The sequence below is a fragment of the Osmerus mordax genome, chromosome 15, assembly GCF_038355195.1.
Source record: "Osmerus mordax isolate fOsmMor3 chromosome 15, fOsmMor3.pri, whole genome shotgun sequence".
Lineage (NCBI taxonomy): Eukaryota > Metazoa > Chordata > Actinopteri > Osmeriformes > Osmeridae > Osmerus > Osmerus mordax.
Genome location: NC_090064.1, coordinates 16,587,941 through 16,608,444, shown reverse-complemented (window position 1 = coordinate 16,608,444; position 20,504 = coordinate 16,587,941). Strand labels below are relative to the sequence as shown.

Here is a 20,504-nt window from a genome sequence, read left to right as displayed (position 1 = left end):
GAAAGCCATAGGTCCAGGAGGGGTGGAGGGTGTAGGAGGGGTGGGGGCAGGAGGGGTGGGGGGTGTAGGAGGGGTGGGGGCAGGAGGGGTGGAGGGTGTAGGAGGGGTGGGGGCAGGAGGGGTGGGGGGTGTAGGAGGGGTGGGGGCAGGAGGGGTGGAGGGGTTGGGGTGGATGCAGGAGGGGTGGGCGGTGGGGTGCAGGAGGGGTGGGCGGTTGGGTGCAGGAGGGGTGGGGGCAGGAGGGGTGGGGGCAGGAGGGGTGGAGGGGTTGGGGTGGGGTGCAGGAGGGGTGGGTTGGGGGGGGCTGTTCTACATGATCTAAATGAACGTTGTTGTTGTTGTTTATCTAAGGCGTGGAAAAAAAGAATCAGGTCGGTCCATCAACAGGGCAGAGCGATCCATCTGAACCAACACTCAACCCCTGTTCCTCACCCTGCTCTTGTTACATTTACAACGTCAGCCTCGCTGCCAGGGGATGCAGGACAGCAGGAGAGAGACGAGAGTAAACATGACATGATCCTGTCATCGGATGGGGCATGGAGGAGATGCTAAAGGTGGTATGATGGGGTGGGGGTGAGGGATGTAGGGGTTATGAGTATAGTTCTTGTAAGTATTGCCCCCTGGCTCCAGTGATGGGGGGGGGGGGGGGGGGGGGAGGCTGGCGCTAGCCAGGAAGTCCTTGGGGGAAATGAAGCGTTGATGGGGGGGGGCGGGCGGGCGTGGTTTATTGGGAGGCAGTCTTCCGGGGCAGGCCAGGAAATTATGTCAGCGCCGTGGTCCGTGTGAGAAGTTGAGCTTGAAGGACTCAATCTGTAGCAGGAGGGATGAAGAGAGGGGGGGGGAAGTGAGAGAAATGGAGAAAAGGAAGAGAGAACGAGAGTAGGGAGGGGAGGAGAGGTGGAAAGAAGGGGGGAGAGACAGAGGGTGGAGTGATAGTAAAAATGCAGAATTAGATGCCTGCAAAATAAGAAGTCAAAGATGACATGGTGGTCAGGGACTGCACACACACACAAGACCGATGATTAACACAAGTCATATAAACACGCAAACGTCACAAAATACATGGAAACAGGTCTTCTTTCAGCAAACGGATCACACATTCAAGATGTCACAGTGAATCCATCCTGCCTGAATATTTGTGACTACATGATCCCTGAAGGGGGAAGAGAGCGCTGGGGCCACATGGAGAGATCCTGGTGGACCTGCACTCACTTGTCTCTGGGATGAGTGAGTCCTGTAGGCCCTGGCTCCCACAGGGTGGGCCCTCCTTCAGCCCGTTCTCCTGGGCCGGGCTGGCTGGCTGCCCTGGCTGTGAGGCTGGGGCCGGACCAGGGGAAGCCCCAGGTGCAGCCCCCGTCCCCTCTGCTATGTCCTGCCTCCCCTCAGCCTGGAACCATGTCAGCTGGGTGTTAGCTGAGGGTGAAGCTGCTTCTAATGGTATCTGTGTTTGTGTGTAGGTGTGTGAGTGTGTGTTTGTAGCCCAGTTGATTCATCATAACGTGTGACTATTACCTCAACAAGCATTTCCGTGTGTATGATATTTCTTAAAGAATATTAATATTTATAAAAATGGATAGCTCAATCAAGCTCTCTGGTTCATACCACAACTAAAACGTCTAGCTCCTTTGCACAATTGACGTCAGCTATTGCGTAATGATTTTAGTGTTTGTGGCGCAATAGTTTTGATTGAACCCTTATATACAGTACTCTGCTAACTGAGGATGGTTGCATTTTAATGGGTCAAACTATGTGTAATGCAATTCTACAATGGTACATTGGTCTAACACACAGTCTCACCTTGGCGTTGTCACCACCTTGTGCATGATTGAGGTTATCCGTTGAGCTAACCTTGGACTGGGCCTTGAAGTTCACTTTGTGCGCCTCAAGCTTGACATCGCCGCCACCTGGAGGACGTACAGTCACTGCGTCAGGATGTAGACCTGGGTAAAACAGTCAAGTATGGAACCTGGCCTTCCTTCCTTTCCCTACCTGGTTTGTGTTTGATGTTGGTCTTAGAACCACACTTTGACGTCACTTTGCTCAAGTCCACCTTCTTACTGAGTATCTGAACCTGGAAACAAAAACAACAACCAACTGTCACACTGAACAACCAGCTGAGGACCAAGCTGTCTTGCTAAGACATCCTCGCATCTCTGTGAATCATTCATTCAGAACCGTCTGTCACCATTTTGTAACCCAACCCGTCAGCCATCCTCTGTGGGGGGGTATTGCCATGCGGCAGTAAGAGATCGCAGGCTCCTGTACATCACTGTGGATGAAGGCGTCTGCTAAGTGAACGTGTTGGAATATGTTATCCACGACAGCAACAGAATGAAAATAAATCGAAACAGAAAGCCTGTGTGAAGAGAGCCAACCAGAGGCCAGAGTCTGAGGTCATTAAGAAAGTGTTCTGATTGGTGTTAGGTTAGTTAGAGACAGAGAGAAGAAGAGCTCAAGCCAAGGACAGTTAGCAGGGATCTAAGGAGGGCTGCTAGCTAACATGCTGTTCAAACCACAACACACAACTGCACCTGTGGCCAAGGTTCTTCCAGGTGAATTAATAAATCCGGATTATGATTGACTACTTCCTTAAATGCTCAATTAATGATGATTTTGCTGATCCCAAAACGCTATTATCAAATCTATGAACTGTCACGATTATTATTTTCATTGACTTGATTAAAATGCACTGGGGAACACACTCGCCGATAAATTTTGAACGACTTATTTCCTATCACAGCAACAGAGAGAAACGGTCATATTGAAAAGGCCTCTCCTAACGTCTCATGCTTCTGCTGGTCTGTGGCGGCTGTCCTGCAGTGTCCCAGCCAGGACACCCCCACACGGCCGCGTCCTGATAGCTGGCGTGCGGGGGTGTGGATGGCCGTCGGAGCTAAAGCGCACTCCAGTACTTACTTTCCCTCCTCCAGGGACATGCTTCATATTGTCCTTGGAGCCCAAACGAGACGTTATATGGCTGAAGTCCAGTTTTTTGGAGACTATCTGAACCTACACAAATACAGCACAGCAGGAGAGAGCAGAGGGGGGGGGGTCACCACCAGGGGTTAAAGGTTAGAGGCAAAGAGGAGAGGACGGGAAAGGAGAGATGAAGGAGAAAGAGAAGGCAGGAGCTTGTAGAAGCCACTCAGGAGGAGTTCACATGCACGCATGCTAACACCAGACACAACACAGCACCTTCCATCCACCGAATAAACTGAGGGTTAATAAAACCAAGGCAGGGGAGGTTAGACAGGGAGGTAACAAGCACCCATACAGTCCTGAAAAGACAGAATTAAGTAGTTTGTGGCATCATCTCAACATCCACACACACTCTACAGCTCAGACCCCCGACAGCCTCAGGAGTCCCCAGGGTCCTAGAGCTGCTCTGGTTAGGTGGAGGGCTGTATTCACAGGTTTAACAAGACATAACTCGACAGGCCGTAACTGAGAGCTGATTTCATAGGACCTGCTGTCTGGCTCAGGTCTACAAGCTGCAGCCTGGGCTGCAACAGGGAGCTAGCAGCAGTGTTGCCTGCAGCCTGGGCTGCAACAGGGAGCTAGCAGCAGTGTTGCCTGCGGCATGGGCTGCAACAGGGGGCTAGCAGCAGTGTTGCCTGCAGCCTGGGCTGCAACAGGGAGCTAGCAGCAGTGTTGCCTGCGGCATGGGCTGCATCAGGGAGCTAGCAGCAGTGTTGCCTGCAGCCTGGGCTGCAACAGGGAGCTAGCAGCAGTGTTGCCTGCAGCCTGGGCTGCAACAGGGAGCTAGCAGCAGTGTTGCCTGCAGCCTGGGCTGCAACAGGGAGCTAGCAGCAGTGTTGCCTGCAGCCTGGGCTGCAACAGGGAGCTAGCAGCAGTGTTGCCTGCGGCATGGGCTGCAACAGGGGGCTAGCAGCAGTGTTGCCTGCAGCCTGGGCTGCAACAGGGAGCTAGCAGCAGTGTTGCCTGCGGCATGGGCTGCATCAGGGAGCTAGCAGCAGTGTTGCCTGCAGCCTGGGCTGCAACAGGGAGCTAGCAGCAGTGTTGCCTGCAGCCTGGGCTGCAACAGGGAGCTAGCAGCAGTGTTGCCTGCAGCCTGGGCTGCAACAGGGAGCTAGCAGCAGTGTTGCCTGCAGCCTGGGCTGCAACAGGGAGCTAGCAGCAGTGTTGCCTGCAGCATGGGCTGCAACAGGGGGCTAGCAGCAGTGTTGCCTGCAGCCTGGCTGGTTGGAAGCATTAGCTTGAAGGTTAGTCCATCCTAACGTTGCATTTACTACCTTTTCTATGAGCGTCATTGACCTTGTGGAAGCTGGTAATTTAGCTGACAATCCACTGACGTGCTCATGAATTGTCTTTTTGTTAAAGTGTAACTTAATAAAAAAAGTGACCAGGAATGAGAAACTGGAAATCATTTACGTGACATTTCTCATGACGCAGGACGATTTTGCTTCAAACAAATGTTTGTTTACCCTTGTACAGAAGTGAAAACTGTTAGAGACCTGAAGAAATCCAAACTGTTTCCTCAGAGACCAGTTCACCCTAAGTAGACTCTGGGAGCTCCAAGGTGCCGTCGAAGCTCCAGTATCTGGATCATGTGACAGTGTGTCATCTGGATCATGTGACAGTGGGTCATCTGGATCATGTGACAGTGGGTCATCTGGATCATGTGACAGTGGGTCATCTGGATCATGTGACAGTGTGTGCACCAGATCCATGTTTGAGGTAACAAATGAACATGAAAGGGCAGACATCTGTATTGTCATGGAAAGGTCATGTATGCAATGGAAGACAGTGAAACAGAGAGAGGATGATGCATGGAGAGAGATGAGGGAAAGGAGACGAGAGAGAGAGAGAGAGAGAGAGAGAGAGAGAGAGAGAGAGAGAGAGAGAGAGAGAGAGAGAGAGAGAGAGATCATGAAGATAATGAGGGTGTCGGTGGGTGAACTCACTTTGCCCTGGCTGGTCTCCTTGGAGGAGGAGTCAGTCTTACCCAAAGCACCAGACACCTGGAGGAGACAAGCCCCACTACATCAATATCACAGAGGGAGGAGGAGGAAGGGGAGGAGGGGGAGAAGGAGGGTAATGAGGTACACTAAACCATTTGGCAGTGTACCCAGCAGCTTCATTAATTTGATCTTGATCAATCCCACAGCCCTTGTGGACACAGCCCTGCAGCAGAGTGAATGTTCCCCCATGGGGGGGGTTCACCAGAGGGATCTCTCTACCAGGAGACGCAGCCAGCCACAGGGACGGGAGGAAGGGGGAGTGACAGCAGGACGAATGGAGGGAGGCAGATGAAAAGATGTACACAACTTGGAGACAGATCAAATGGATGGCTGAAATGGGGGTGTTTAACTGTGAGGGCAGTGTGCAGGGCAGTGTTCCACAGGAGACTGAACAGGAACAGAAACTGACTAAGGTGCTACTCAGGGTGCATTATGGGAGTAAGAAGTGTGCTGTTCACCCATGTTTCTGTAAACATGGTTCAATTACCTGTAAGTGGGAGGAAAAGCTTTTTTATGAACAACTGCCAGGCGCCACCTAGCACCCAGCCCCTACCCCTCACCCTACCCCCACCTAGCACCCAGCCCCTACCCCTCACCCTACCCCCACCTAGCACCCAGCCCCTACCCCTCACCCTACCCACCCCTACCCCCACCTAGCACCCAGCCCCTACCCCTCACCCTACCCACCCCTACCCCCACCTAGCACCCAGCCCCTACCCCTCACCCTACCCCCACCTAGCACCGAGCCCCTACCCCTCACCCTACCCCCACCTAGCACCCAGCCCCTACCCCTCACCCTACCCACCCCTACCCCCACCTAGCACCCAGCCCCTACCCCTCACCCTACCCACCCCTACCCCCACCTAGCACCCAGCCCCTACCCCTCACCCTACTCCCACCTAGCACCCAGCCCCTACCCCTCACCCTACCCACCCCTACCCCCACCTAGCACCCAGCCCCTACCCCTCACCCTACCCACCCCTACCCCCACCTAGCACCCAGCCCCCACCTAGCACCCAGCACCACTCTCCCCTGTCCTTACCCTATGCCCCTCCCCACCCCGCGGTTGTACCTTGCCCCCTCCAGGTTGGTGCTTCATGTTGTCGGTGGAGCCGATCTTGGAGCGGGCGTTGCGGACATCCGGGGCGGGGGCGGTGCTGGGCCGGGGGGCGGTGCCAGTGGTGGTGCTGGGCCGGGGGGCACGGGGCACTGGGGGCTTCCTGTCCGGCCCGGTGGCGGTGGAGGAGGCGGGCACGGCGAGCTTGGGGGCTGGGCGGGCACGGCTGGTGGGACCGGAGGGGCTGGAGGCCGTGGAGCTACGTGCGAGGCTGGGCCTGGGCCGGGCCGAGTCCACTGGAGGAGAGGAGGACAGGAGAGGAAGAGAGGAGAGGAGGACAGGAGAGGAAGAGAGGAGAGGAGGACAGGAGAGGAAGAGAGGAGAGGAAGAGAGGAGGACAGGAGAGGAAGAGAGGTGGACAGGAGAGGAAGAGAGGAGAGGAAGAGAGGAGAGGAAGAGATGAGAGGAAGAGAGGAGAGGAAGAGAGGAGAGGAAGAGAGGAGAGGAAGACGAAGAGAGGAGGACAGGAGAGGAAGAGAGGAGAGGAGGACAGGAGAGGAAGAGAGGAGAGGAAGACAGGAGAGGAAGACAGGAGAGGAAGAGAGGAGGACAGGAGAGGAAGAGAGGAGGACAGGAGAGGAAGAGAGGAGAGGAAGAGAGGAGAGGAAGAGAGGACAGGAGAGGAAGAGAGGAGAGGAAGAGAGGAGAGGAAGAGAGGAGGACAGGAGAGGAAGAGAGGAGAGGAAGAGAGGAGAGGAAGAGAGGAGAGGAGGACAGGAGAGGAAGAGAAGAGAGGTGGACAGGAGAGGAAGAGAGGAGAGGAAGAGAGGAGAGGAAGAGAGGAGAGGAAGAGAGGAGAGGAAGAGAGGAGAGGAAGAGAGGAGAGGAGGACAGGAGAGGAAGAGAAGAGAGGTGGACAGGAGAGGAAGAGAGGAGAGGAGGACAGGAGAGGAAGAGAGGAGAGGAAGAGAGGAGAGGAAGAGAGGAGAGGAAGACGAAGAGAAGAGAGGAGAGGAAGAGAGGAGAGGAGGACAGGAGAGGAAGAGAAGAGAGGTGGACAGGAGAGGAAGAGAGGAGAGGAAGAGAGGAGAGGAAGAGAGGAGAGGAAGAGAGGAGAGGAAGAGAGGAGAGGAAGAGAGGAGAGGAGGACAGGAGAGGAAGAGAAGAGAGGTGGACAGGAGAGGAAGAGAGGAGAGGAAGAGAGGAGAGGAAGACGAAGAGAAGAGAGGAGAGGAAGAGAGGAGAGGAAGAGAGGAGAGGAAGAGAGGAGAGGAAGACGAAGAGAAGAGAGGAGAGGAAGAGAGGAGAGGAAGAGAGGAGAGGAAGACGAAGAGAAGAGAGGAGAGGAAGAGAGGAGAGGAAGACGAAGAGAAGAGAGGAGAGGAAGAGAGGAGAGGAAGAGAGGAGAGGAAGACGAAGAGAAGAGAGGAGAGGAAGAGAGGTTGTTAATCCCCTGGGGGAAGGTTCAAAGCTGAAGCTCTGAATTTCTGAAGTAGCAGGGAGGGGATTGTGTGACTTCTGTAAGACATCCCGTTCCCTGATAGCACAACAACAAAGCCTAACATTTGCAGTTTCTCCTTGTGAGCTCGTGAACGTGGCATCAGAAACTCACTTCAGTTAAGCATGGCGCTCCCCCTCCCCCCGAGCCTGATCCCTGAGCTGAAAGACTCTGATCCCACTCCCATCCTCGTCTCTGCGTGTGAATTGAAAGTGCTTTTCCCTGTCCTGTTATGCAATCCTATGAGAGAGACTGTGTGAGAGTGTGCTGTACTTCCACTCAGGATGACTACTTCCTGTCAACACTGGTGGATGCTGACACACTAATCCACACTGTGCTGTGTCAAGGTTTTCAACTCTGCCTCTCCCTCTCCCTCTCCCTCCCTCTCTGCCTCTCCCTCTCTGCCTCTCCCTCTCTGCCTCTCCCTCTCTGCCTCTCCCTCTCTGCCTCTCCCTCTCTGCCTCTCCCTCTCTGCCTCTCCCTCTCTGCCTCTCCCTCTCTGCCTCTCCCTCTCTGCCTCTCCCTCTCCACAGCTTTGTCAAGGTGAGGCTTCGTTGCTGTGTTATTATTACTGGGATATTCTGGGAAATTGAGGAGAGAAATAGAGAGAGGGATGGAGAGAAGAGGGAGAGAGAGAGAGAGAGAGAGGGATGGAGAGAATAGAGGGATAGAGAGAGATAGAGAGGAGAGAGAGGGATAGAGAGAGAGATAGAGGGATGGAGAGGAGAGCTGGAGGGATGGAGAGGAGAGATAGAGGGATGGAGAGAGAGATAGAGGGATGGAGAGAAGAGGGAGAGAGAGATAGAGAGAGGGATGGAGAGAAGAGAGAGGGATAGAGAGAGAGAGAGAGAGAGAGAGAGAGAGAGAGAGAGAGGGATAGAGAGAGAGAGGGATGGAGAGGAGAGATAGAGGGATGGAGAGAGCTCCAGTACCTGTTGTTGTCTTCAGGGTGCCAGGTTTGGTGTCCTCTCCTGGTTTGCTGTTGGTCTTTGTGGCTGATTGATACAGAACAACACTGGAATTACAGCTGTGAAGACTGCATCTGTAAACCTGTTTGATTACATGTGTGTGTGTGATGGTGCATGGGGGTGTGTGTGAGGGCCTTGGGGCCTCGGGCCCTCAGGGCCTCCCTCAGGGCCTCGTGGCCTCACCCGGGGGCCGCTTGGCTGTGGCGCTGGAGGCCGTGCGAGAGGCCAGCGGAGCGCGAGTCAACGTAGCAGCTTTAGCGGTCGCCGTGGTGACGGTGCCGTTCTTGGTCGCCGTGGCGGTCCGAGAGGGAAGGGGGGCGATGCCAGACGGCCCTGAGGGGCGCTTCTCTGTGGGGGTCTGAGAGGGGGGGAGAGGTTAGAAGAGAGTGATACAGAGAAAGAGAAAGAAAAAGAGAGAGTGACATAGAGAGAGAGAGAGACATAGAGAGAGAGAGAGAGTGACATAGAGAGATAGAGAGAGGAACACTTCACATCTGCAATGAAGTACTGAGAGTGTATGTAAGCAGATCAAATGTAATACTAAATCAAGTCATCCTTTAGATGGTTATCATGTAGGATTCCTGCTGCTGGGTCTTTTAGTACTACATTCAGAGTCCAGTGTTCCTATCCAGAGCATTCACATCATGCACTGCTCTATATAGGCAACTCTGCACGCGCAATAAGTGACTCACCCAAAGCCCAAAGGGCCTTATTTAGATGAAGGAAATGTTTAATTTACCAGCTAACTGCACTTTCTGCAGTTAAAGAGGCCACCAGTAGAGGGCGATAGAGAGTGGACAATCCTGACCGCATGCTACTGTACAGCATGTTGCTTACAGGGTGATCTCACAGTACTTAAACACACACACAACTGTGCCTGGGCTCAGGGACGAGAGAAGAAGAGGTGTTTATGAGGTAAGATGTGGGTGTCTGTGCTGCTCCCTCCTCAACTGAACAGAGGGCAGCTGAGGTAGAGAGGTAGAGAGGCAGAGAGGTAAAGGCAGAGAGGTAAAGGCAGAGAGGTAGAGAGGCAGAGAGGTAGAGAGGCAGAGGCAGAGAGGTAGAGAAGCAGAGAAGTAGAGAGGTAGAGAGGCAGAGAGGCAGAGAGGAAGCCAGCTCTGGTTTCCAGGTGTGCCACTTCCTGTGTGAGGGACAGCTGGCATAGAGGGGGCAGAGAGGGACCATCAATGGAGGGGTTAGATACCCCCTAAGGGGGTGTCGGGACCCTCCATGTCCCGCTAAAAGGGGGTGTAACTCACCTTGGGTTTAACGTCCCGGGGTGCCAGGGTGGCGGAAGGGGGGCGGCTCCCTGCGGTGGAGGGTTTTTTGGTGCCAGGGGGCGGGGCAGACGCCTTGGGGGCGGCCATTTTTTTAACGAGGGCAGCGGAGGTGGAGGAGGGGGCGGGGCGCTTGGGGGCGGTCGTTGTGGCAACTGTCGCCGAGCTCGGCCGGGGCTTGGCTGCGGCGCTTGGTTTAGTTGTCCCGGCAACAGTCTGCGAGATGGAATGGGAAGCGCACCAGACACACGGACAGCAAAAGAAAAGAGGGAAAAACGAGTAATAAAAAATAAAAAAATTAAATCAAACAAACAATGGAGAACACCATGGTAACAGATGGAGAACACATGATAACAGCAGGTGAAGGAAGCAGCAAAAGCAGCACTTATCGTAAATGATAAAATGACAATTAGTTATTATATCAGGTTAATCAGCACTGGAACGATGCTGATATTGCTCTGATGTTACAGATGAGTGAATCGCAGCAGTACCGTAGTATTTCCATACAGGCAGCAGCAAAGCACCAGCATGAATGATGATCTATCCTACAGCAACACTAGGATACGCCTGTACTCATGTACCCTTCATGTGTTCCCACTAACACGGGTGTAGGAGAGAGCGCTCCCCTGGCCTGACCTACCTTGGGCTTCTTGTCTGGGCTGGGCGGGTCCTTGCTCAGTGCAGCACTGCTCCCATTGGTTGAGGGCTTACTAGACGTCTTTTTTGCCTTCTCAACGCCGTCAGCTTTAGCTGTCTTCTCTTTCTTCTCAGCACTCGTCTTGTCCTCCGCTTTCTCAACCTTCACCTGCTGGTCCACCTCTGGTTTCTTGTCTTTCAGATCCTTCTCAACCTTCACCTGCTGGTCCACCTCTGGTTTCTTGTCTTTCAGATCCTTCTCAACCTTCACCTGCTGGTCCACCTCTGGTTTCTTGTCTTTCAGATCCTTCTCAACCTTTACCTGCTGGTCCACCTCTGGTTTCTTGTCTTTCAGATCCTTCTCAACCTTCACTTGCTGGTCCACCTCTGGTTTCTTGTCTTTCAGATCCTTCTCAACCTTCACCTGCTGGTCCACCTCTGGTTTCTTGTCTTTCAGATCCTTCTCAACCTTCACTTGCTGGTCCACCTCTGGTTTCTTGTCTTTGAGATCCTTCTCAACCTTGTCAGGCTCCTGTTTCTTGTCGTGTCCTGCAGTTCCCACGACAACCTTCTTCTCCTCCTCAGGCTGTGTCTTCCTCGGGTCGGACGCGTCCGACTTGAAGGCCGTTTCAGGTTTCCCCGGAGCCTCCTCGACCCTGACAGAACTTTGTACTTTCTCCATTTGATCAAGTGTTTCCACCTGCTCTACGTTTCTCTCTTCCTTGTCCTTCTTCTCTTCCTTGTCCATCTTCTGATCTTTATCCATCTTTTTGATTTTCTCTGCCATGTCAATTTTTTCTATCGGGTCAACGTTCTGCACCTCACCAGACTTCTCTGTTACTAGCACCTTCTCAGTATTGTGCATCCTCTCCTCCTCCTTCTCCTCCTTCTTCTCCGTAGCATGTGTTTTCTCTCCCATCGCAGAGTCAAACTTCACCGTGACGCCCTTGGTCTCCACCTGGTCCAGATTCTCAAACATGTCAAACGTGTCTATCTTCTCTTCCTTCTCAGGCTTGTCCATCTTCTCTGATTTGATGACTGTTACAAACACAAAATAAGAAAGAAACAATTGAATTTCCATTCCTCGTCTAAAACATCTTAATGCTGTGTTCACACCGAACGCGAATCGAATTCGCACGACGATTAACGTTTAAAGTCAAGTCTATCGCATCTTTCGTTGAAAATTTTCAAGTTTATCAATGTTGAGATGTCAGTGACGTTTTGGAAGAAATGGAGGGCAGCAGTATTGGAGCCGTCTGTGGGCGTCTTCTGCCATACGACACTACTTCGTATTAGTTTATTGAAGTCATTTCGAACATGGTTGATGCCGAAAAAAACGGTTGGTCTCCTAGCGATTCGCGCGAATAAACACAAATGAACGCAAAGCGAAAATTTGCTACATTCGCGTGAAAGACTCGCTTCGCTTTCGGTGTGAACAAACCATTAGCCTGGGGGAGATTGTGTATAAATGATAGGCTACATTAATTAAATGACTGAACTGAATTAATTAGCTGAGTTTAGATCTTAGTTATAGACAGACATTGTATAAGGATCATGATTCCAGTAAGGTCATTTGAAGTGATTTTCCATCGTTCACTCAATATGTCGTATTCAAGTCACTGAAACGGTCTGGTCTAAATGTCACTCCTGTTCATCACCCCCTGCACCATGTGACACCGTCATGGGCATCCGGCAAATTGAATTGATGGATTGAGAATTGTGGCAGGATGAGAAAAATAAAAGGAAGATAGTGGCCTGGTCCCCAGGAAACACAATCAATAGTCGTTGTTATAGGTCGTGTGTGCGGCTGATTAAGGGAGGCTGTCATGGTAACCCTGTTCTAAATAACTGAGTCATTTGAACACATCACAACACTCGTCTGTGATAGAGAATGTAGGAGACAGAAAGCACAGTGCATGTTGGGATGCAGTACATACAGACATGCTGTCTCTCGTGTCCTCACAACACCTACAAGTCAACCGTCCAGCCTATGGATTATGTAAAGACAAATCCCTAAAGAAGATTATGGACAGAGGATTTCAGTGGGTTGACAATTTCCCCTCTATCAAACATCCACATGATGTGACCTCAGGAGAACTGTGGTGATGACCTCGAGATGAGAGGTGACATGGACCATGTCTTCCTATGTCGTAGCGTGGAGGGCCAGCAGGCAAACACAGATGACCAGGGACAGGGCAAGAACAAAGACCAGACCAGAGACCAGACCAGAGACCAGACACCAGAGACCGAACACCAGAGACCAGACCAGAGACCAGACCAAACATCAGAGACCAGACCAGACCAGAGACCAGACCAAACACCAGAGACCAGACCAGAGACCAGACCAGAGACCAGACCAAACACCAGATGGTCAAGGCGGTGAGGGTAGGGTCAGTGTGAGTGTTCAGGCTCTGAGTCAAGGCGGTGAGGGTAGGGTTAGGGTTAGTGTTCAGCTTCTCTCCTGCAGTCCTGCTGTCTGATCCACTCTCACAGCAGGACACTGGTAACCTTGGTAACCACACGAGAGGCTCAGTGACAGTGGAACAATGCCTGGAGAGGCAGAGTCACTATAGAGGCAGTCACACTATAGAGGCAGTCACACTATAGAGGCAGTCACACTATAGAGGTAAAGTAAACACTACAGCAATGTCTTAACAATGGAAAAACACTGAGTCTTAGCAATATTATTCTGAATGAACACAAATGTGAAAATGACAGGAAGCATTTGTTTACCAACGAGTTCTTTTGTCTCTCTGCACTACTGCCCTCTCCTCCCCCTCTCTTCCCTTCCAAATTATAATCCTTCTCTCCTGAGACAGAGCTGGAGGGATGGAGCGATAGAGGGATGGAGAGATAGAGAGAAGGTATACTGGAGTAATAAAGATATGGAACGGTGTATGGACATCATCCTGAGACAGATAAATATAGCTGAAACAGAGATGTTGTTTTGCTTCTCTATATTCAGCTTTTCCCTCAGCCGCTGGGCAACAGACCCAGGGAACAGGAGTTCAGACCCAGGGACCAGACCCAGGGAACAGGAGTTCAGACCCAGGGAACAGACCCAGGGAACAGACCCAGGGAACAGGAGTTCAGACCCAGGGACCAGACCCAGGGAACAGGAGTTCAGACCCAGGGAACAGGAGTTCAGACCCAGGGACCAGGAGTTCAGACCCAGGGAACAGACCCAGGGAACAGACCCAGGGACCAGGAGTTCAGACCCAGGGAACAGACCCAGGGAACAGACCCAGGGACCAGGAGTTCAGACCCAGGGAACAGACTCAGGGACCAGGAGTTCAGACTCAGGGACCAGGAGTTCAGACCCAGGGAACAGGAGTTTATGAATGTGCTTCCACGCCAACTCAATGCCCCATGTTCTTGTCCATCTAAAGCAGTGTTACTGGCTCACACACACACAAGCTGCAAACCCTTTAATACTCCACAAGAAAGATATTTGTCAAGAAAATGAAATGGAGATAGAGAGAAGAATACGGTAATAAAACGAGAGAGAGAGAGATAGAGATAGAGAGAGAGAGAGAGAGAGAGAGAGAGAGAGAGAGAGAGAGAGAGAGAGAGAGAGAGAGAGAGAGAGAGAGAAGCAAACAGCGATCATTAAAAAAAGTGTCCAGTCCTCTAACCCTGTCTGCCTGCAGGACTGTCTGCCTGCAGGACTGTCTGCCTGCAGGACTGTCTGCCTGCAGGACTGTCTGCCTGCAGGACTGTCTGCCTGCAGGACTGTCTGCCTGCAGGACTGACAGAAGCCATCTTGGCTCTGCCTCCACACCGCCGCTACACTAACAAGCAGCACAGAGGCAGAGGAGAGGGAGAAAGGGATGAAGAAAGAGAAGAGAGAAATAATGAGAAGGGGAAAGAGAGAGAGAGGGAGAGATAATGAGATTGAGAGGGAGGGAGAAAATGAGAGAAACAGAGTGAATGAAAAAGAGACTGAGAGAGAGAAAGAGAGGGTGCGTTGTGTTGACATGACCCACAATCCTTCTGTGATGTTCTGCTCCACACGCTATGCTCAACATCACACACATTAACATGTAGCGATGCCTTACCGTTTACACACACACGCAGACACACACACCACACCCTAGATTCATAGTACATGGTGTTCCACTGTATCGCTCCCTGAAGACAGGACTATATATGACACCTGTAGAAGCACACACCCTCCCTCTGAACGGGTTACCTTATACCCTCTCTTTTTCTCTCTTCGCACCCCTACTCCCCAAATCTATCCTCCTGCCCTCCGTATTTCTCCTCCTCCATCCCTCCCTTCCTCCTCCTCTCTCAACTTGACTGGAACTCACACCGATAGAGAGACTGGCTGTGATTCAGGAAGAGGCGAATGTTTCCTCTGTCCACCCACACACACAGTCAGGCCGCCCGAGTTCATGCCAGCGTCTGGGCCCTGCTGACAGAGCCCTCACCTACCCTCAGACCCCAGGAAGGGCTCGGAGCTGAAGGCTGAGTTGGAGTCTGACTCCATGCCGAGGCTGCTGGTCATAACGTTGAAGTCCTGAGGGCTGGCTCCGCCCCCTGGCTCCACCCCACTGCCCTCCACGATGCCCTCTAGTGGAGAGGAGGGGAAGCTGTCGCCACAGGCCCTGAGGGGGGCCAGGCTGAGGCGCGTGTCCGGGGGGTCCTGGCGCAGGTCGGAGCAGGTGGGTCCGGAGGCAGACAGAGGTGGTGTGGAGGGCTGGTCGTCGGCCACCGTCAGCGAGCGCTTCATGGCGGCGTGGGGGGGGCGGCGAGGGGCGGGGCCGGGCGGGGGAGGCTCGTCCAGACCCCCTGCTGGGTAGGTGTCCGGCAGCTCCAGGCTGGAGGGCACGGAGAGGTGGGAACACTCCGACATGGCCCGCCGCATGGCCTTCCTCTGGAGCTCCGCACGGCCCATGAAACACGACTGCATTTCCACCTGCTCCTCCTCCTCTTCCTCCTCCTCGCTGGCCTCCGACGAGCCCTCGGCAAGCTGCCTTCCCTCCAGCCCTGCCCCTCCGTCGCTCCTCTCCAGGTAGCTGTCGTTCACCACCCCGATGACACAGTAGTTCGGGGGCGTTGGGGCGGCGCTGGGGAGGTGGGGCTGGGGGAGAGAGGGGCTCCAGGCTCCAGACCCGACAGGGTGGGGCTGGAGGGGGCTGGAGGGGGGCTCCGCGTGGAGGGCTGGGGCCCCAGGAGTAGGGCCTGGCAGGCGGGGGCTGCCCCCCAGGGCTAAGGGGGGTGGACCCGGAGAGGCGGGGGAGGGCGAGGAGGATGGGGGGCTGTCCGGACTCTCCCCAGTGCTCCCCATGGAGCAACTGGCAGGAATGCCCCCCCGGCCCGGTACTTTCAGCTCTGCAGCCACGGCGCCCCCCCCTGGGGGCTCGAAGAAACACAGCTTGTCCTCATCGGTGAGTCCGGCCGGCCCCCGGACAGGACCCAGGGCCCCCTGCTGCCAGTCCCAGCTCTGGGGGGCAGAGGACGGGGAGAGAGCAGGCACCTTGCACAGCTCGCTGTACTCCGAGAACGGAGAGCCAGGCGGCTGGTTGGAGAGCGAAGACATGCTTTCTCTCCTTCTCTCTCTCTCTCTCTCTCTCCTTCTCTCTCTCTCTGTTGTCTCTCTTCCTCGGTCCTGCTGGGTGACGGTCTCCCTGGGGGGTTGGAGTCTCTCCGTCTGAGTGTGTGTGTTCTGTCTGGAGCAGGTGGACTCGGTCTTGCAGGCGACAGAGTGAGCGTGTGTGTGTTCTCCGTGTGAGCTCCTCCACTGTAGACAGACCGAGAGGCACTGAGAATGAACTACATGTGCCGCTCTTTCTGTCTCGCTCCCTCACAGCCTTTTGCAAAGCTCCTGGTCATGTGACTCCAGTGTAGCTGTTCATTCGCCGCTGCATTTGATCTGCTCCTCCCCCCACAGTGAGGAGAGCTCTCCTCCCTCCGCTTCATTTTCCTCTTTTCACATTATTCCTCACTACCCCCTCTCTCTCTTCCTCCCTCTCCCTCTCTCTTCCTCTCTCTCTCTCCCTCTCTCTCCCTCTCAGACTCGTATCCAGGAACCCTCAGGAGGGTTTATGGGGGCAGTTGCTTCAGGCGTTCATGTTCAACACGTTTCAGTCAACAAAAGACAAAGTGGCCATCTACACCATCTTTATTTGATCTATTCTTCCATCAATCTCATTTCACTCCCTCTCTCCATCCTGTGTGTGTGTGTATGTGTCAGACAGCCGGCATTGGCATAGCAGCTTCCTATGCCAGGACCTATAGACATCCCAGTCTCTTAATTAGACCCTACCCTGAACTGCTGATCTGTGTGTGTGTGTGTGTGTGTGTGTGTGTGCGTGTGTGCATGAAAGAGAGATTTAGACAGAGAAAGAAAGACAGATAGAAAGAAGTAAAGAGAGGGAAAGATGGATAGAGGGAGAGAGAGAAACCAATAAAGAGATATTTAGACAGCATGTGGTAGGCATGTTTGATACATGTGTAGATAACACAGTGTCTAGTCACCAAGCCAAGAAGAGGGGGAGGGGAGGATGGAGACCGAGAGGAGGAGATGGAGAGAAGAGGAGAAGGAGGAGGAGAGGAGGAGGAGGAGAGGAGAAGGAGGAGAGGAGGAGAAGGAAAGGAGGAGAGCTGGAGACAGAGGGATGACAGACGGAGCTCTGGTGTTGTTGCCTGTCAGGCCCAAGCTCATCACACAGGGGGAGGAGCCTGGCACACAGGGGGAGGAGCCTGGCACACAGGGGGAGGAGCCTGGCACACAAGGGGAGGAGCCTGGCACTCAGGGGGAGGCACCTGGCACTCAGGGGGAGGCGCCTGGCACTCAGGGGGAGGAGCCTGGCGCACAGGGGGAGGAGCCTGGCAGTCAGGGGGAGGAGCCTGGCAGTCAGGGGGAGGAGCCTGGCACACAGGGGGAGGAGCCTGGCACACAGGGGGAGGCGCCTGGCACACAGGGGGAGGAGCCTGGCACACAGGGGGAGGCGCCTGGCACTCAGGGGGAGGCGCCTGGCACTCAGGGGGAGGCGCCTGGCACTCAGGGGGAGGAGCCTGGCACTCAGGTGGAGGAGCCTGGCACACAGGGGGAGGAGCCTGGCGCACAGGGGGAGGAGCCTGGCGCACAGACGTTAGAGACAGCTTGTAGAGGCAGACGATAGAGGCAGCATGTAGAGGCAGACTTTAGTCTCTGTCACATCACCACTTCCTAAAATCACTGACGCCACAATCTTGTGGAGACAAACTCACGCAACACCCTGCTAGTAATGACCTGTCTGTGCTGACTGGCAGGACACACACACACGTTATGTTTTATATTATCCCTGTGTGGCAGTGACAACATGTCTAATAACCCATATGAGCCACAAGGGGAACAACATTAGATGTGCCAACTCAAGAAGTACAACACTGACACAACAACCCCCACACACACACCAACAACTCACACAACAACCCCCACACAGAGACACAACAATACTAACAGACAGACTGGGAGATGTTACAACTGAACTGGAGACATCTTGAAGGTTGAGAGATTAAATACAAAAGAATACCTGAAGGAAAGGAGTGGTTTTCTTTCTCATATTCAGTTCTCAGACGGAGAGAAAGAGGGAAAGAATACGGAGAAGATGAAATCTAACTGAAGAAACAGGTAGAGAAACAGATGCATAGTGAGAGATACTGGAGAGAGAAACAGGTAGAGATCCTGGTAGAGAAACAGGTGTACAGTGAGCTATACTGGAGAGTGATAGAGTGGATGATAGAGAGAGAGAGATGGATGGATTGGATGAGAGAATGAAAGAGAGAAGAGATAGAATCTATTTTTAGCTCATCACCCCCCACCCCCCCTTCTCCCTCCTTCAACCCCCCCCCCCCCCCCCCCCCAACCCCCAGCCCCCCCCTCCCAAACCATTGTGTTTGTATTAGCCCCTCTTCCTAACCCAAGTCTCCAAAGCAACTGCCTGCCATTTCCATGGCAACAGGATCCTTGTCACGGCAACTGCTACAAGATAGGAAAGCATGTGGATGGAGGGGGGGGGGGGGTTGTCTCGGCAACACGGGCAGCCAGAGTAAGAAACGAGTGAGGAGGGGGGGGGGAGGGGTGGGAGGGTGGCGGTGGGAGGGTGAGGGGGGGGAGGAGAGGAGAGGAGGGGAGACAATAGCAATTAGATGAGAGAAAGGTAAAAATGGGAGGGAAAGAGAGAAAGAGAGGGAGAGACAGACAGAGAGAGATAGGAAGAGAGAGAGAGAAAGAAAGACATTGAGAGACAGAGAGACAGAAGAAGGAGGGAGAGACAGAGAGAAGGAGATAGAAATATAGGGAGAGAGAGAAGCAAGTGTAGGCATGATAGTGATTTTCCCTCAGTAAGGAACAAAGAGAGAAAGCGTTTCCTCATAGTCGATCCTATAATTCAATTACTCCACGTCGGGAGTCCACTGTCTGCCAACAGCTGATGAGTCTAGCCCCTAGCCTCTAGCTCCTAGCCTCTAGCTCCTAGCCTCTAGCCCCTAGCTCCTAGCCTGTAGCCTCTAGCCCATAGCCTCTAGCTCCTAGTCTCTAGCTCCTAGCCTCTAGCTCCTAGCCTCTAGCTCCTAGCCTCAAGCTCCTAGCCTCTAGCCTCTAGCTCCTAGCCTCTAGCTCCTAGCCTCTAGCTCCTAGCCTCTAGCCCCAAGCCTCTAGCTCCTAACCTCTAGCTCTTAGCTCCTAGCCTCTAGCTCCTAACCTCTAGCTCCTAACCTCTAGCTCTTAGCTCCTTGCCTCTAGCTCCTAACCTCTAGCTCCTAGCCTCTAGCTCCTAGCCTCTAGCTCCTAGCCTCTAGCCTCTAGCTCCTCGTGCTAATCCCTAGTGACGGCATGATGTACCTGCCAACCCCAGACAGTCACTTAAGAGCTGCTCTTTTAGAGGGGAGAGGGGGGGGGGGGGGTCTGCATGCTCTGCTTGAATAAAACTAAATACTCTAGAATACAAGTGTTGACTGTTCTTCTCTGCGTTCGGTGAGAGGTGAACAGTTTATTATAAGTTCTGTTTTATTAAGCGTTTATCTAAAGCGACGTATGGAGTCTCTCTCTCTCTCCCCTCTCCTTTCTCTCTCTCTCCCTGGACAGGACCGTTGTGTCTGAGATGTTTTGATCTCCCATCCTGTAGGTACAGGAAGTTAGCTGCACCCATCCTGTAGGTACAGGAAGTTAGCTGCACCCATCCTGTAGGTACAGGAAGTTAGCTGCACCCATCCTGTAGGTACAGGAAGTTAGCTGCACCCATCCTGTAGGTACAGGAAGTTAGCGGCACCCATCCTGTAGGTGCAGGAAAATAGTGTGGGGTTGGTCATAGCACCTGGAAAGACTGGTGTTTGGTCAAAGTGTTTTCTGTTCCTCCGGGCATTTGAGAGCAGAGCTCCTTAATGAGCCCTGGGCAGTAATCATCATGATCATACTCTGCATAATTAAGACACTGATACACTGGCGGTGTGTGTGTCAGGGCATGTGTGTGTGTGTGAGTGTTTGAAGACTTGTCTTCAAGTATGCACCCTCTTTCTGATTTGCCGTTTTTAGAATGTGATAAAAGCATCTGAAAAACACTTAGTAGTCTGACTGAGGATGTTATGTGTTCACATCCGGATCTTTTGTTTCTGAACACAAGGAACACTTAAGAGTGCACTGCTGTCTGCTAAGCATCTGGCCTAGTCCCCATGGCAACATAAACTGCCTCCTTAGTCGCCATAGCAACCAGCCAGGCCCCGCCCCCTGGGGCTGATGTACCGGCCAACCAGAGGGAGACAGGGAGAGCAAGAGGTGTGGAGAACCACTGACCTCTCCTGCTGCCTCTCTCAACCTGGAGACAGCCTCCATCCCTCCATCCCTGTGCCGTTTCCTCCCCTGCAGACATGTCTGCCAGTCTACACGCACGCACACACACACACACACACACACACACACACACACGCACACACACCCTTCCACAGCTGGGAGGCTGGGCCAGCAGACTGTGTCCTGTCTCCAAGGGTTTAAACAGCACTCTGTAGCTCCACCCTGGAAACACTGTGACAGGCCTGATTACAGGGCTAGGAGGGACAGCTGTGTCACACACACGCACGCGCACGCACACCCACACGCAC

The 20,504-nt window shown here is 53.4% G+C and overlaps 1 protein-coding gene across 2 annotated transcripts in view; it reads right to left on the bottom strand.

The window, feature by feature from the left end:
* Positions 1 to 307: 307 nt before the first annotated feature.
* Positions 308 to 20,504, bottom strand: part of LOC136957414 (microtubule-associated protein 4) — a 44,528-nt gene continuing 24,331 nt past the window's right edge. The window contains exons 6-15 of one of the 2 annotated variants that reach the window (XM_067251332.1): positions 10,423 to 11,456; positions 9,765 to 9,998; positions 8,689 to 8,863; positions 8,470 to 8,532; positions 6,055 to 6,335; positions 4,926 to 4,982; positions 1,990 to 2,071; positions 1,798 to 1,904; positions 1,213 to 1,387; positions 308 to 810 (exon numbers count right to left, since the gene is read on the bottom strand). In XM_067251332.1, the coding sequence (XP_067107433.1) occupies positions 806 to 810; positions 1,213 to 1,387; positions 1,798 to 1,904; positions 1,990 to 2,071; positions 4,926 to 4,982; positions 6,055 to 6,335; positions 8,470 to 8,532; positions 8,689 to 8,863; positions 9,765 to 9,998; positions 10,423 to 11,456 (2,213 nt within the window). In that variant the 3' untranslated portion in view covers positions 308 to 805. Of the gene's footprint in view, positions 811 to 838; positions 958 to 1,212; positions 1,388 to 1,797; positions 1,905 to 1,989; positions 2,072 to 4,925; positions 4,983 to 6,054; positions 6,336 to 8,469; positions 8,533 to 8,688; positions 8,864 to 9,764; positions 9,999 to 10,422; positions 11,457 to 20,504 lie in introns of those variants that run through there. The other variant, XM_067251331.1, reaches the window with a different exon arrangement.